Source organism: Microtus ochrogaster, chromosome 18 (assembly GCF_000317375.1).
Source record: "Microtus ochrogaster isolate Prairie Vole_2 chromosome 18, MicOch1.0, whole genome shotgun sequence".
Classification (NCBI taxonomy): domain Eukaryota; kingdom Metazoa; phylum Chordata; class Mammalia; order Rodentia; family Cricetidae; genus Microtus; species Microtus ochrogaster.
In genome coordinates, this window is record NC_022020.1 from 40157323 (window position 1) to 40174003 (window position 16681).

The 16681-nt window shown below is 44.5% G+C and overlaps 1 protein-coding gene across 2 annotated transcripts in view; it reads left to right on the plus strand.

Annotated features, from left to right (window-relative positions):
- Snx24 (sorting nexin 24) overlaps positions 1-15661 on the plus strand; it is a 152765-nt gene extending 137104 nt beyond the window's left edge. The window contains exons 4-8 of one of the 2 annotated variants that reach the window (XM_026783394.1): positions 5826-5920; positions 7333-7365; positions 7893-7957; positions 8169-8201; positions 13933-15661. In XM_026783394.1, the coding sequence (XP_026639195.1) occupies positions 5826-5920; positions 7333-7365; positions 7893-7957; positions 8169-8201; positions 13933-14000 (294 nt within the window). In that variant the 3' untranslated portion in view covers positions 14001-15661. The remainder of the gene's footprint in view (positions 1-5825; positions 5921-7332; positions 7366-7892; positions 7958-8168; positions 8202-13932) is intronic. The other variant, XM_026783395.1, reaches the window with a different exon arrangement.
- The last annotated feature ends 1020 nt before the right edge of the window (positions 15662-16681 follow it).

The following is a 16681-nucleotide window of genomic DNA, read 5'->3' on the forward strand; positions in this document are numbered from 1 at the left end:
CCTTCCTGTTATAATTGGCTGCTGGGTAGGTTCGGCCCTAACTAGAATGCCAGCGTTCGATTTCGCCGTGTCCTCAGCGGAGACGTGTCACCATTTATGCTGGCTTTAGTGACAATTTTCTAAAATGGAAACTCGTGGGAAATCATTACAGTGTTTATACGTCTCCCTTGTCGGATGGTGTGATCCTGTGATATTTTACCAGTGTTTTCTGGCGCATGATGGCATCTTGCAGAGGTTAAGGCAGAACAGGTCCCTCTGTACTTTTGTGAGCACATTTTACTGGCCGCAGAAGAAAGGATAACTGACAATTAAGTATTTGGGATGCCAGAGAAAGAACATGTGCAACTAATCAATGGCACCCTTTGGGACCATGATTTTATAAAGCTGATAGGGTAGAAAAATCAGGGTTTTGTGATTTGTGTTACATGATGATAATTGCACCTTTTCAATAAAAACGACATTTCTGGAGTAAACACCAGGCCGGTGAGGCCACTGTACCAATGCTGTTGTTTTTCTGTCCCATTCAGACAAGTTTTTGTCAATGATTTTATATAGAGTATGAGATCCCCTCCCCCACACAACGCTTATTAACACCATGTAGAGAAAAATAATAAAGTTTTGCAAAGCCTATTTCATTGCCCAGTTTTAATATTCATTGAAGTTTTCATTTTTAATATTCGCTAGATGCAGTGGTATCCAGGTGTGTCACAGTACAAACGCACTCGGTACAGTCCCTTGATGAAATGCTATTCCCATGGTCGTCGTCTTCACATGCGTGTGTCCGGCTCATATCCCTAAGTGAGAAACTGGATGCGTGAAAACCCACAGGTGCATTTTCAGCTCGTCTGGAGGGTTTTTCCGCTGTTGCGTGTTAAAGGACCCTCATCGATTAGAAGCCCCTTGGTGTTTCTTTTCCCACCCTTGGGGTGTTCTCCTAGCTTCACTGAACAGAGTTCAGTTGGAGCTGAACTTCTTCTGCCCCTACCAGGACGGACTTGCTTTGAACATGCTGAGTGTATATTACCACGTGTGGCCAGTTAGCCCTGGCAATGAAAGAGCCTCCCTCTCTCCCGTGGTCCTCTACCATCTCTCCTTGTTCGAGCAGCCTACTTCTGTGGAAAGTGCCATTTTTTAGTTATTGTCCTTGTTGCCTCTGGCTCTCCCTCGCTGCATTCTTTCTCTTTCTTGGATTGCAGGGGGTGAGGCGGATGACTCAGCTCTCTTGACAGCGGGTAGCAGAAACCCTTCATGCTAACCCGCCACTGGAGACCACAGCACTTGCGTGGAAAAAGCTACTCTCTGTCTTGGATCTGTGATTGATTGTGCCTCTTACAGTATTTTACTCAGCTCTTATACCTGTAAAATGCAATGGAATTTATTTCTAGCCTTTTCTCTAATTTGGCCATTTCGTTTTGAGTTACACTCTCTTACTTTGTAAATTATTTGCCAGGCCTCACATGCCAGCTTTGCAAGAATGGGCGAGCAGCATGGGAACTCTACTGCCAGGGACTTTAGGATCTCAAGTAGACAGCTCTGGGCCTGAAACTTTGCACCGTCCCACCACCAAAATACTCCTTACCGGATATGTGTGGAGTCTAGGCTTCACCAGCTAAGGGTTGAAAGGTTTCAAATCATATTTTCCTTACTGGTTCCTCATGTTGGGGAATCCTAGGCACCAGTAATTGTTACACTTTTGAGTCTTATGTAGAAGATACAGAACACAGAAGCAGTGAAATAGAATGCTTGCTAGAACTAGGGAATAGTAGATTTTTGTCCACCAGGAAGAATTCTTTACCATGATGCCTTCACCACTTAGACAAAGATTTTTTAAATTTACTTTTATGTGCATTGGTGTTTTGCCTGCATGTATGTCTGTGTGAGGCTGTCAGATCTCAGAGTTAAAAACAGTTATGAGCTGCCATGTGGGTACTGGGAATTGAAACCAGGTTATTTGGAAGAACAGCCAGTACTCTAAACCACTGAGCCCTCTCTCCAGCCCTTGAACAAATATATTTTTTTTTCGAGACAGGGTTTTTCTGTAGCTTTGGAGCCTGTCCTGGAACTAGCTCTTGTAGACCAGGCTGGTCTCGAACTCACAGAGATCAGCCTGCCTCTGCCTCCCAAGTGCTGGGATTAAAGGTGTGCGCCATCACCGCCCGGCTGGACAAATATTTTTTAACCATAGTCTAAAGTTGAAGACCCTGATGTGAAGGAAGCACACACTCCAGCAAGTTTTGACAGAGAGGGAGACTCCACACAGGAAGCCAGGGCATCTTGGGGAGGCTTGTGAACAGCAGTCGTCGGCATGTCGGGTTCCAGGCCAAGTGTACTCAAGTGCTCAGCAATATGACTGCCACAGCCTAGCTAAAGGAAGGTGTCCTCTGCTGAAGTGTCCTCCTCTGTGTGTGTGTGCGCGTGCGCTCGTGTGTGTGTGTGTGTGTGTGTGTGTGTGTGTGTATGAGAGAGAGAGAAAGAGAGAGAAAGAGAGGGGGAGGGAGAGAGAGAGTTTTATCCCGTTTTCAAAAGGATCCACAGAACATGTGTGGCTAACATCTAGTCACTATAGAGATATTCATCCAAACTTTCCAAGTCATTAAAAATGAGTTGGAAATCAAGACACACACACACACACACACACACACACACACACACACACACACACGAGAGTGAAATCTCTCACATGCTAGTTGTATGCCGATACTCTTGGGGATGTCTCCTTGAATCCTCACGAGAACCCCGTACGTACAAGGAGAAAGGATGGAGACCAAGTCTGACAATCAAACCCACATGCCTCGTGCACCACACTGCCTTGAGACTAAAAATGAATACCACCAAAAACTAACAAAGACCAGCAGTCTAAACCAGTGGGGACATGATTTCATATTTAAAAATGTGATTTTTCTATACAATTAGGAACTTATCTGGGGAATAAAGTTGGGTGATGTGAACCAGATGGGTTCTGAAGATGCGGGATGAGTCAGGGTGTGGCCCTGGAGAGGGATGGTTGCTCCTGGAGACGAGCATTTCAAGGAATGAAGATGGAAGTGGAACAGCTGGGAGGCCCCACTTCCTGTTCAGTCTCCTGCATGAGATCATGTGTTTATGGCCCAAAAGACTGAGTTGAACTAATTTAATTCCTATTTGGCATCTCTGTACTAATTAATGACAGTTGTTTTTATTTGTTCATATTGTATTAAATTAGGTAAATTTTTCATCTTTGTTCAGACTAGAGTATTAATTCTTTTTTGTGTGTGTGTGAGGTTTCCTAACAAAGCTCAGGAAACATTCCTGACCACGTAGCTGAAAGCCTTAGCAACACTCCCTGCACACTCGGGGTACTGCTTTCTTTATAACACTGAGCCCTAAAGAGTAGCTTGACCATTGTTTTCTGGAAAATATTAATTGAGAATATTCCTGGAACAAAAATAGGTGCCTGTAAGTTTCTAGAGTTTTCTGTGTTTCTGTCTGCCAGGATGTCTTACCTAAAACAATGTGGTCATCTGTTTGGAGAGCTCCAGGGAGAGGGAGCAGGATTAATTCCTGTCCCTGTGTGCAGTGTAAACAGCTTTTTGCCTGTCTTTTGTCATTAATGATCATGCTGTGGATGTAGCCAGTGCATTGTAAGCCAATCTGTCAAGGCAAATAAACAATTCACCTTGTTAAAATTCCCTAAATCTTGCATTAATAAAACCGAAGGAGCCCCCTGAACACTCAAGAGATGTCTTCCCCCATAGTGCAGTGATGGATGATATGTCTAAAGAGCCTGGAAATTAAGTAGTTCGGGTCATTAAAAGTGTCCCACACTTCTTATTGATTTAATTTGTTTTTAAAAAGGTAGGGGTGGAGATAAGAATGTAACACCCACCCCTGTTTTTTTTTATTATTATTTTTTAAATCTGAAGGCTACCACCTATACAAGTTGTTAATTTTTTCTGGGGCAAATTCTTCCATATTTAACACAGCATTAAGTCATTTTTTTCAAGTGGGCATTAGGCTGTCTTGTTAAGCAGACATCTAGAAACATCTTAGTGGTCCTTCTAGCCTTTGTCATGGCACAAACTTCTAGAACTTCTTAGGCTACCAAAGCAATGATCTCTGGATGTTCCGAAACGCTATTGAATAGGTAGGGCTCATAATAAGTGTCAAGCAATTGGAAAGAAGTGAGCTGAAATGTCAGAAATTCTGTCCGTGGGCAGAGAGCCTCCTTCCTTCTTGGCTCTCTCAAGTTTTTGTTTTTCTGCTTGCATAAATAGAAAAAAAAAATGAGATCTGAGATGAAGAGGGGTATGTGCATGGATGGATCAGTAGGAGTGAATGTATTTGGAGAGTGTTGTCGCTGTGCTCTAGGTTGTTTGAGTTGTGTGTGCGCTTATTTCTTTATCCCGTCCTCCCCTGAACCTGCTCTATTCGCTGCTGGGCACCAGCACCCACTCTAACAAGTACCCAGGCAGCTTTATTTAACGACTAGAGGAGAATTCCTCATCACTCTTCTATCTTCTCCTTTTAGTCCTTAACGTCTTTCTGGTACAGTGGACTCTGGGAGGGATGGTGACAGCCCAGACACCCAAACTTTCCAGATGGGCTGTCTCTGGGACCTGAGTAGCAGGAGAAATTGGGTATTGCAGTGCCTACTCAGGCCCGACAGCCTGTGTAGCCCTAATCCATGTATGTGATCTGCAGTGGGCAATAGGATTCCTCACCTGTGAGAAATGAGCAGCTCAGTATGGAAATGGTGGCATGCCTACAATGCACAGAAGCGCTCAGAGTTTAATCCTTTTGTATTCATCCTGTATCTTCTGTATCAGTTATATGGCTGTTCCTAAGATTCTGTCAGACAATATTTAACTAATTTCCATTATTCTTTAGATAACATACGCTTATTGGGGGGGGGGGGAGAAGCTCACCCATGGAATGTTATTTAAGTAGACCCTTAAGAGCCACTCCTAACCATAATCCCAACACTGAGGAGGTCGAGGCAAGGGGACTGTTGTGAATTCAGGACCAGCCTGGGCTAGATTTAGACAAGCAAAAGAGCAGTTGCATCGTCGTCTTCGCTCCTTAGTGGAGAGAGAGGACCTGGTATCAGGTGTATAATCTGTTAACACACGTTGGCAGATACTTTTAAAAATGCATAAATATGAAAATGCACCCCCTAGCCTCCATCAGATTTCTCCTCCACATTTTGCATCATTTGGATCTCGGTGTGCTGACACGTTTCTGCCATTATGCCAGCTCTTTAGCAGAGCTCTTTAAGTGGAAGAACTTTATAGATTTTTTTCAGTATATGCCCTGATTTACACTTAGCGGTAAAGTTGTCACTGACCCTTTAAGTGGAGCTGTCCAGATGGCAATAAATGTCAGCTGGTCCTAGTGCAGGAGCAGGTGATAACTAAGGGCGTAGGCTAAATCTTCCAGATGGAAAACCTGCAGTATTTCCTAGGACTAGTGGCCTGTTATGGAAATGTAAATATTTTATCACTCAATAGGGAAAATTTGATTTGTGTAGCTGATGTGCCTGGGGTTGGACTGTTCAGGATGGATCAGAGTCTCTGTGAAGGCATGAACCATGTCCGGTGCTTCTGCAATGTCTTGTCTGTTAGGGAATGTCTGAAGGTAGGAGACCCTTCTGTAGATCTCCCGAGAAGCGGTGGGTAAAGTGCAGGGTGTGTAGTGGGTGCCAGGCTGAATCCACTCCTCGTATCAACCCTGGGAATGTTGCTGGCAATGACTTTGATGGACGCTTATGACTTTTTGATGGAGTTCCTTTGATTGATGGTCTAACAGACTCCCCTCCCGGCTCTTAATTCCATTTTCTGCTTCCACAGGCCGTCATTTTGGAGAACGAAGAACTTCCCAAACTCTTCCTTGATTTCCTCAATGTCAGACACTTGCCCTCTCTACCAAAGGCAGAAAGTTGTGGGTAAGAACAGCTATTTACATTATGGATGTGCATCTTAAGTAACTCTTCGATAACTGATTGTCCTCACAGATATCCCAGAGCGGTGCCACAGGGCAAGCTGGCCACATCTAAGCTCTGAGCTGAGGCATCATTCTCTCTCATATCTCTACTTATAGTAAGAGTAATCCCTCCCAAGTCTTCACCTCCATCATGCAGCAAATGGTCCAGGCAAACTCATGCTTAGGCAGAAGGAACTACCCTCTTAAATGATGGTGTCACATAGTGTCGCAGATGCTAATTATGAATCTAGACTGTCCTTGGCTTGTGCCAAGTATACATATTCATGTAGCTTTTTAAACCTATACTTTTATTATTTGAATGTATGCTTGTGTCTGTGTGTGCCATGCTTTTGAAGGGGGTGCCTGTGGAATCCAGAAGAGGGCATCAGATCCACCAGAGCTGGAGTTATAGGCAGTTGTGTGTTGTTGCCCAACATGGGTGCTGGAGTCCAAACTCAGATCCTCTGGAAGAGCAGCAAGGATCTTAACCACCGAACCATCCCTCCAGTTCCCATATTCATATAGTTTTAAAGCTATAGATGACTTTAGAGATTATTGATCCAGCACCCCTCATTTGGCTGTTGGTCAGAGACACAATATCTAAGTGTTTTTCCCAAGCTGTCCAAGCGGCAGAACACAGACCTTCCATGAGGGCTACTGTCTTCCCTCAGGAACTCGTAACGGATGAACTGTGGTCCCTGTTAACCATGGAACTGGGGGAGCAACATCACCAGCAGCTAGAGATGAATTCTGAGCTAGCCTCTGAAAGCTCAGCAACACCCCTGCCCAGTGTCGATCCACAGAGACATAAGGCAGCACAAATCCATCTGGGGAAGGGGCTCTGCCCGTTCTTTCCCTCCGACCCCAGCCCTTTCCTGAGATCAGGTTAAACCTGAGCTGTCTGCGGAGTGCAGGGCAGTAGACACTTTTCGCCGCGCCTCCTCAGCGCTGTGGCCACTTGCTGCTCACCCCAGAGCCTGAATTATCTTCCATACTCACCAAGTAGTCTATGTGGCCAGTGTGTTCTGTCCATACATACTGTATTTGTGTTTCCTAGGAGGGCAGGTTTATGGATGCTCTTGAGTTTTGCACAGAAACCTTAACAATTATGGGGAATGAGGCCTTTTTATTTCTATTCCAACCCCCAAACAGTAATAAGGCCATACGATTTTTAAATGATCTTAAGAAAATTTTGAAATGCCCAGAATCACCCAGGCTGAAGATTTCTTAGGATTAGTTGTCAGCTGTACTTTGGCTCCGTACACAACCTTTCTGCCTGTTTCCCATTTCACTGCTGAGGCTACGAACCTTTGTTTTGTTGCCATAAATATTGGTCTGACTTAATTGTTTTTTTTTCTTTTATAAAAATTTCAGATCTTTTGATGAGACAGAATCTGAAGAGTCAAGGTAAGAACTGATGTCGATCAACGAGGAGTTGGTTATAGAGATCAGTAATAGAGCTGAGCTTGTTCAGTTTCTTAACTACCCATGGTACGCCTGTTTAAAGTTGTGTTCCTCTTGAAAACCTATGTTGGATATTGGTTTGAAGATGATAAGTATTTGATAGGAATTTGCAGGGCTAATTGCTTGTAACTCGGCATGAAAGGGGTTAATTACGTGCCCCCATGGCTTCATGCAAGTAGTAAGAGTACTATTGGACTTGTGCTCAAACCCCAGAGTTTCAGAAAGTACTTCCCGGCAGTGGTATTTACTGCATAGATGAGCATCTGTCTCACATCCCAAAGAGAAATATTGGGAAGCAAGTGAGCTGCCATGGCTTCCCTCTGTGTGCGCGCTGTTATTCACCCACGCTGGTGGATGCGGAGACCTAGGGACATCCCACACAGCAGTCTGATCCCCTCAAAGCTAGTTTGTAGTGTTTTCTGTTTACCATCGTCCCCTGATGCTGACATGCCTGTTTTCGACCTTTCCAGCAAGCTGTCCCACCAGCCGGTGCTGCTGTTCCTCGGGGATCCATACGTCTTGCCTGCAGCCAGCGGTAATCAAACCTGTCATCTGCTAACAGCTCTTTACTGATTTGCCCCTGCACCACATAAACCACGTTTGTAATATGGGTCTAACAGAGTGACATCGGTCCAGGGCTTAATCATCTGCCAATAAACCAGTGCTCTTGGTGTAAGAGACATTTAGAATTTTAATTGGGGCCGGCCTTTCAGGAGGAAATGTAATTTTTCTTTCTCTCTTCCTAGCCTATTTTGAATTAGAGAAAAGAAGGGATAAAGGTACTTATTTTTCTTCTTTTTTTTTGTGATGTTTTTCAGACTGCTGCTTGTTTTTAATCTAGAGGTCAGAGTTCAGGTTAAAGGTTCTAGTCTTTCTTAAAAAATGCTTCCTTCCCAAAGCTGGGCGCATGTGTTGCAGCTATACCTGCGTTTCCATTTAGGCTTTAGTGTCTTGGATGATAAACTATATATTTTTAAGTTGTGTATTTCAAATATAGCTAATTGATTTAAGTGTAACCATAATCGATATTGCAGCATGCGTCCTTTTTCGGTTCCAGTTCCCTAGAGTCCCTCTCAAAGTGTTCCCCTATGCAATGTTCCTGGAGGACATGCTCAGCATCATCTCAGTTCATTTGCAGGCGGCCTCATAAAATAGGCTCAGCAGGTAATATCATTGGCTAACGGGGAAAATTCCGGCTCGGGGATGTTGGTGACTTGCCGGACTCAGGTGGACCATCTAAGGCCCAGGTTTTCCTTCTTGGCTTTTAGCACACCAGGTCTCCAGCCTCTAGGAATGACAACTATCAAGTCACAAGAAAGCATAGATGAAGGATCCACTGTTTCTGTCAACTAAACCTTCCTATGAGCTGGAGAGGAGACTGCTGTGTAGCACGGGGCTTGTAGTCGGGTCACCCGCTTGCCTGCCGGGAAAGGGAAGGTGACCAGGACGCAGGCACAGTTTACTCTGAGACCCCTCTAACCCTGCTCAGAGAGTTGCCTCAGCTCTAAAGAATATGGTTTCACGGTGGCTTTTTGTGCATGTCTTATCAGTGAGGAACAGTTACCCCTTTTAAGGACTGCTTCCTATACTTAAAATATTTATATTAATTAATTATTAACATATTAGCCAGTGTTACATTAAAAAATTATGTTTAGTAAATACAGTACAACCCAGTCTAGATTAAACAGTCATTATCTTGTAAAATGATTACATACATAATTGTTCTGGAATTCTCTCTCCTCATGCACCTGTCTAGAGCTCCCGCAGCAGTGGGGAAAACAGTAATGACTGGCCTGGAATAGCCATGGGCTTGATGGAAGAGAGAGGGGCCAGGGGGATAGTTTGTGATCTTTAAATCTGATTCTTTAAGCTTTTAAGCAGCACCTACCACATGGTGTACACTTTGACAGTGGAGACCGAGGGGCCTTCTGGGAATCAGGGCAAATGTCGAAAGCAGGAAGGTGTGTGTGTTGTTGGTCACTTGATAGTGTAGACCAAAATAAGGGACCTCCTATTTGAGAATAACCATAATTAATGGGTTTGGTGGACAGGGAGATACAGGGGCGCAGTGGCCAACCCTTCATGTTATAGTCTTAAAACTTTGGCAGACCCAGTTTTGGAAATTAGATTTCTCTGGCCTTAGAGGAACTTCCTCTGTACCACACTGTGTTGTTAACATGCCTTTCAGTGAGGGGAAGCCATTATTCCTGAAAATACCGAGTGTGGGAATCTTGAGAGCTACCGACTCCCATTCACATCCACTCTCTTTACATCTTAGACGTTCTGCCTAGAGACTCGAGGCCGGATAGGTAGGTTTATTGGTAAAGCATTTGCCATTCAAACATAAAAATCTGAGTTCTGCACACAGAGCCTACATTAAGAATAAATAAATAAACAAACAAACAAACAAACAACCCGGGCACCATGGTGCAGTTGTAAACGAGCACTTTGGAGGCAAAAGGAGGATCCCTGGAGCTCACTGGTCAGCCAGCCTAGCTGAGCAGTGTTCTTTCAGCCACCGAGACCCTGTCTCAAACAACAAGGGGAACAGCTCCTGAGAATGACACTAGAGGTTGACTTCTACCTTCCGTATGTAATCACATGTGTGCACATATATGCGCCAATGAAATAAAAAAGAATGGCTGATCATTATCTTATTAGCTTTTAACAACAAAAGTCACGAGAATACCCTCTGTTTTAAAGATTTATTTATTTCTATTCTAAGTGTATGAGTGTCTTGCTGCGTATATGTATATGAACTCTCTGTGGACCTGCAGAGGTCCCTGAAACAGGAGCTGGCGGTGTTTGTGAACCCCCGTGTAGGTGCTAGGAACCAAACCCAAGTACTCTGCATCAGCAGCCAGTGCTCTTAACCCATGAGCCATCTCTGGCCTCCAGAGAGAATTCTCTTGACAGCCTCAAAAGTGCACGTTCTGGCCTTTGTCTTAAATTTTCTGGAAAATACAAATTAGCCCTTTCCAGGGACCCAGGTAGGCATCGTCAACCTGGCTGAATATTCTGGACAATGCTCTTCTTTGTCGTGCCCTTTCATTAGCTTTCTGTGTGCTGGCCACATCCTCTCCCTTCAAGTGCTGTCTCACCCTTGGCTTTCCCATCAAAGATGCTGCTTACTGAACTTTTCTTTAAATAATCTGCTTGTGGCCTTGAACTACCCCATCGGTGCAGCTGAGAGGTGGTATTGTATTTCCAACACAGACTCCACTCCTGCTGTGGCTCACAAGAGCTCTGTGGTCTGTTCCACATCATCTCTCCTCGCGTACCCCACTTGGTTCCAGCTACACTGTGATTCATCCTGGGCCCCAAGTGCACCCACTCTGCCAACCCTCTCCCCCAGGACACCTGTCCTGCCCATTCTACTGACCCTGCCAGCCCTGCTGGCTCCACCTCTAGGGCATTTGCCTTGCCAACCCTCCCCCCACCCGAACACCTGCTGCTTCCTCCTTGAATCTTCCAGTCTGCATGCTTGGTGGGCCTGCCAGCTCCCAGGCCTCATGTTGAATGTCATAGCTTCACAGCTTTTACTTCCTCTCTCTCTCTCTCTCTCTCTAAAGCAGCCTCTGTACAGCTTTTTTCTGTTCTTGTTGCTCACGGTGAATGTTGTTAGATAGAGGCATGGCAGTAAAACTATCAAGAAGTGTATCCAGGTTCTGTTCCTTCCCCTCTCCTCCCAATGGGAGACCAAGGAAAGAGCAGCTCCCTGAGTATGTCAAACAGGAATGGGCGTTGTATTCAGTCAAAGCCATGGGGAAGCTCGAATCTACAGTCTAAAGGGCAGTGGAACAAGTGAGTGGGGGCAGGCACAGTACCCACTTATCCCATCACTGACCATCAGGTTGAGACACCTTCCAGGCTATTCACTTTTCCTGAGATCACCCTGTTGGCTTCCTTCAGTAGAAATGGCTGCAGACTATGTCCTTTGGAGAGTCTCCCTACTGGTTGCATCCTGTGCAGGGAGCACTTCCTTCTGGATATCTTCACATCTGGCTCCTCTGGCCCCTCATTCAAATCTGCTCAAGTGGCCCTTTCATGCTGAGCCGCCTTTCCCTTTCCTATCCCCTGTCCTGTAACCCGTGCCCTGCTTTGTGTCCTTGCTTCTAATCCATATTAATCACGGTATAGAATTACTCATCGGACATAATGAACGGGGTTTTCATTGTTTTATGGGACTTTGTTGAATCCTCTTAAGTTAAATATGTTCACGGTGTAAATTAACTGTCTTTAAGTAGATTTTCAGATTTCAGATGGCAAAGGATAGCAATATGCCACCCATGTGAAATATGTTTGGATATTTTATTGAAAATTAATCAGTGGGTCACTGTATTAATATCTGTATGAGAAATAAATTTAAAATTAGAATTAGCTAGACCATTTATTCAAATACACAGATTTATAGCCTACTGAAGGCTTTTAAAGCTGTGATCTATAAAAATTGTGTGTGTGTGTGTGTGTGTGGGTGTGGGTGTGTGTGTGTGTGTGTGGTGTAGCAGAAAGGTACACACTCGGAAAGCCAGTGTCATTAGCCAGAGAGAAAGCGCATTAATCATGTAGTAGAGACATTTGTTTAAATATTTATTTGTATCATTTGCTTACTAGCACCTGTTTCATGGCCTGGACAGAGGCTGTAATTTTTATTTCTGGTAATTAGATGTGTGTATGGCATGTGGTAATGACCAAGTATATACTGTGCGCCAGGCCCAAGTCATGAACTTGGTTTCACTCGCCAACTTGTCAATAACCGGTAAGGAAGGTCTTGGTGTGAAATCCTTCACCGCTGTTAAAACAAGTCAGCTGTGTTCATAGAGCTGGGAGGTGACTACCCAGGATGCAGAGCCATTTCAGTGAACGTTTGCTAAGGGAAATCAGTCAGATCTCCAGCTATGTACTTGACTTCGCCCTTGACTAGACTCACAGGTGTCTCAAACTCAGCGGATCCCAAACTGAAATGATTGGCTTCCTTCTAATTCCCGTTCGTTCCCCAGCTTCTCCCACAACCCTCTGGCTTGCTAAGACAGAAACCCAAGGTGTGCCTGTGATGACTTCAATTATTATTAATTTTTTCCTTTACCGACTACCCCCTCTCTCTTCCTCCTTCGTCTTTCCTCTCCTGCCAGACCGTCTCTCACTACACCATCTAGGTTGTCCTTGAACTCAAGGTCCTGCCTCAGTTTTCAATTCCTGAGATTACAAGCACACACCACCCCAGCCAGCTGAATCCTTGACTCCTCCTTTTATTTCCTAGTCACTTGTATCTGTCGCATCCTTCATTTCTCTAGAGCCCATCCGCTTTTCTGTGTCCTGCAGCAGCATCTTCCTCTGCACCATCGCAGTAACCAGGCTGATCTGTATCCACCCCACACTCGCTTTAGTCCGTTCTCGGCCTGGCAGTCAGTCATCTTTCAAAAGTTCATGTCTTGCTCCATTTCAAATCCCTCAATACCCTCAGCACATCTCTGATACATTCCCGTGAGATCTTCATAGGTCTGACCTGGCACCTCTGTCCTCCTGAGCACCAGGCCCCTCACTGTCTCACTTCCACCCATGACTCTGAATCCTCTCGGCTCCCTTGCCATCGACTGTATTGTCCCCTTATTGCCCCTGAAGCCTCCCTACCTTCTCTGAGGAAGCCCAGTTCCCTTGCACATGACTTAATAAGGTAGCTGCTCTATAGGGCATGGAAGGATGAAAAGAAGTATCAAGATGGTAGTCCATTTGCATAATTACTACCCAGACTGCCCAGCTCCTGATGTAATTGTGCACAGATCGAAACTTCAACGTGAACATCTGCGCTATGGGAAGAAGATTGATCCCCCTGCATTCCACTATATCTGCTCTCACACTAGAAACTGGCTCAACATGCTTTGCGTACCTCTGCATTGCCTTCTGCGAAAGTGAGGCTGCTGTTTCAAGTTGGACAGGATGACTTTTGTTAGAATTTGGAGTTAAAAGACAGACTCCCTATTTCTAGTCTCCAGAAGTACTCCCACAAGTACACACACAACTTGGACGAAGTGGCTCCGTAAGCCTCAGTGGAAAAACCGCAGCCAAGTAGTCCCAATAGAAATCTTGGAATTCCTTCGAGTGTATTGAGATTTTTGTTAGAAATTGAATTGCCAGCGTAATCCATCTTCCTTGTGAGGAAGCATCCAGATAAAGAGCTGGGGCCTAGTGGCATTAACCATTTGAAGAGCAGCCCCTGAATCCATAACACTACAAATCTGGCCATGCTATCCCACAGTGCCTGGTGGGAGCCAAAATGGCCTCCGGTTGAGAAGCACAAATAGCACTCCTTGCCGTGGGTAAATAGGCCCAAGTAGCAACCCTGGCCTCTGAAACTATGGCCTTGATCTCTGACCTTCTTTCCTGACCAAGGGCAAATGGCTCGGTCATGTGGACTCGAGAGAGATGTAGCGGTTCTGACGCTTCGTCCATAAACACGATTATATGTCGTTGGTGCATGTTAAGAAAAGCAGCTTTCTTTTTCTTTTTCAGATTTTCCCAATGTGGTCATCGAAGGAGTTCTTCATGGAATATTTTATTCTCATCTGCAGCCCAGGTAGAAGCCCTACCTGGCTGGAAGAAGCTGAAGCAAGTTTCAGTGTCAATGGCAAGAACATCAATAGCTCGACCAACTTAACTGAAACTCTGTGACACAATAGCTCTAGCTAGTGGGAAAATCCAGTCCTCGCTTCCTTCAGAACAGGGACATTTCTATTAGAATGGTGCTTTTAAAATTAGAAACTGAACCAGGGCAGCAGCTTATGTCCAATTGTTGGAGTAAAAAAGGGAGATTCCAACATGGGAAGTCAGGACAAGGAAGCCGCAATGGATTACTGGGGGCACCGAGTGTCACCAAACAGAACCATCTCTGCTTCAACTGCACCATTTGCTAATTGGAAATCATATCCTGAGTCCTGCTGACCCTGAGTGACTTTGGTGGCCTTTTGTTTGGACCTTGACAACACTCATCTTTACATCATGAGATTTTTCTCGGAGGGGGATACCGTATTCAGGGGTGCTGGCACCAAAAGAGGGCCCTGGAACCCACTGCTCAGTGTGAGGAAAAAGCCAGCCTGGAAATCCAGTTTTACTGACAGTAGAATGCACTGAAGACTAGATAGAATACGTTTAGTTCCCACTTCAGGGGTGTTCCCTCCCACCTACGGGTTGGCTTCCAGCATCGGTGCTTGAGATGAAATGGGGTGTTGGCGCAATCCTTGAGCGTCCCCTAGGAAGACACTATACCGGAAGTCTGGCCTCCCCTTTTTTCCTCTAGTATTGGAAAGTATGAGTGCCCCGCTGAAGGCTGGTTGGCACCCCAGTGAAGTCCCAGGGGCCCTTTCCTGTAGGAAGAACACGTTTTAAACACTCGCCTCACACTACAAGTTCATGTACCAGTGCGAGTCAGATGTGAGTTGACACTGGTGGCAGCAGGCACAGATGAACTGTTTGTGTCTGGGTTTCCTCCCTGGTGTACAGTCAGGGTATTGCCACAGGCTTTTGTGGGGTTGTTCTTCCAGATTTCTCTTCGCTGGCATCATGTATGGATTAATGTGAGTTCGATATTTGATGATGTCTTCTCTACTGGGTGTCAAACAGATGGTCATCTTTTGTAGAATGTATGTCCTACCTGTGTGTATGTACTGATGAACATAACCTACTTATGGTTATAAATTTTCATAAATTTAAATGTTGGAGAAACATGTACAGTTGAAAGTACCATGTCATGAATTTTTATTAGCGTCTAACCCCACAGATTGAAGGCCTGCTGTGAACTTTTAAAGATAACGTTTTTACAATTGATTGCGTAATTACATGTTAGAAATAAAGTAATCAAGTGTCGTCAGTGAAAAATAGCTAAATGGTGAAGTATTAGAGATAATTTTTAAAATGTTTTTATGTTACTAGCTATTTTGAGTTAAATAAAAGTGAACAAAAGTATTTGAATTTGTGCTTTTCCCAGAATTCCTGGAGACACAGATTTTGTCTCTTTCTACATGTGCACAAAACACAAACTCAACCACTCTCACATATCAGTAGACATATATTTCTAACCTGACGGGGTGGTCAATGACCTCATCCATTATAAGATGATTGTTGTTCATTAAACACTTTGATTTACCAAGTTCAAATCTTTTTAAATAAATAAAGACCAAACATTTATGATGGTATGTTACTCACGAAATCTTTGAGCTGATAATGGTGGCTCACACCTGTGATCCCAGCACCTGTGAGGCAGAGGCAGGAGGATCGCTGTAAGTTTGAAGTCAGCCTGGTTTAGAAAGCTAGTTCCAGGCCAGCCAGGGATATATAGTAAGACCTTGAATCAGAACCAAGACAAAGATAAACCATTCTCTTTTTTTGGCGGGGGGGGGAATTAAATTACATCTTATCAATGACCTTTTTATTATTCATTTAAAAATTAGTATATGGGCTGGAGGGATAACTCAGTGGTTAAAAACAGCTTAAGAGCATTGACTGCTCTTCCAGAGGTCCCGAGTTCAGTTCCCAGCACCCACATTGTGGCTCACAAGTGTCTGAACCATCTCTACTGTACACTCATGAGTTCGGATGCTCTCTCTCTTCTGCTGTGGATACATGCAGACAAAACATTCATATACATAAAATCTATGAATAAATCTTTAGTATATAATCTTGGGGTTCTTATAGGAGCTATAAACCACTATAGATCTTTTGAGCATAAAGAGTTGTATGTCTGAAGCTGAGAAGACCTGAATCAGTTCCCTAGCACTCGCTTCAAAGGCCTGACAACATGCTCCTATAATCCCAACCCTGGCGAGGTGGAGACAAAGGATCCATGAGGCTGTCTGGCTAGCCAGTCTAGTTGACTTGGTAACTTCCACCATCATTGAAAGACCTTGTTTCAAAAACAAACAAAAACAAAATGAGCACCATTGAGGAAAACACCCAATGTCAACCTTTGGCTTCACATGCATGCACACACATGCATGAACACATACATACCAAAATCCACAACCAAGCAAACCCCTGATTTGTCAGCCAGTTCCATGGCCCAGAGAAATAGGAAGCTGGCATTTATCCCACAGCCCCCAATGTTTTCCACTCCATTGCCCATCTATATATAACCAACATATAACAGTATAGTGTCACCCCCGCCCCCAGCGATGGAATCTGAGAGGAACCTGGTAGCCTTTTGATCAACACATCTCAGGACACACTGGAGAATGATGACCTTCCTTCCTTCCTTCTTTCCTTCCTT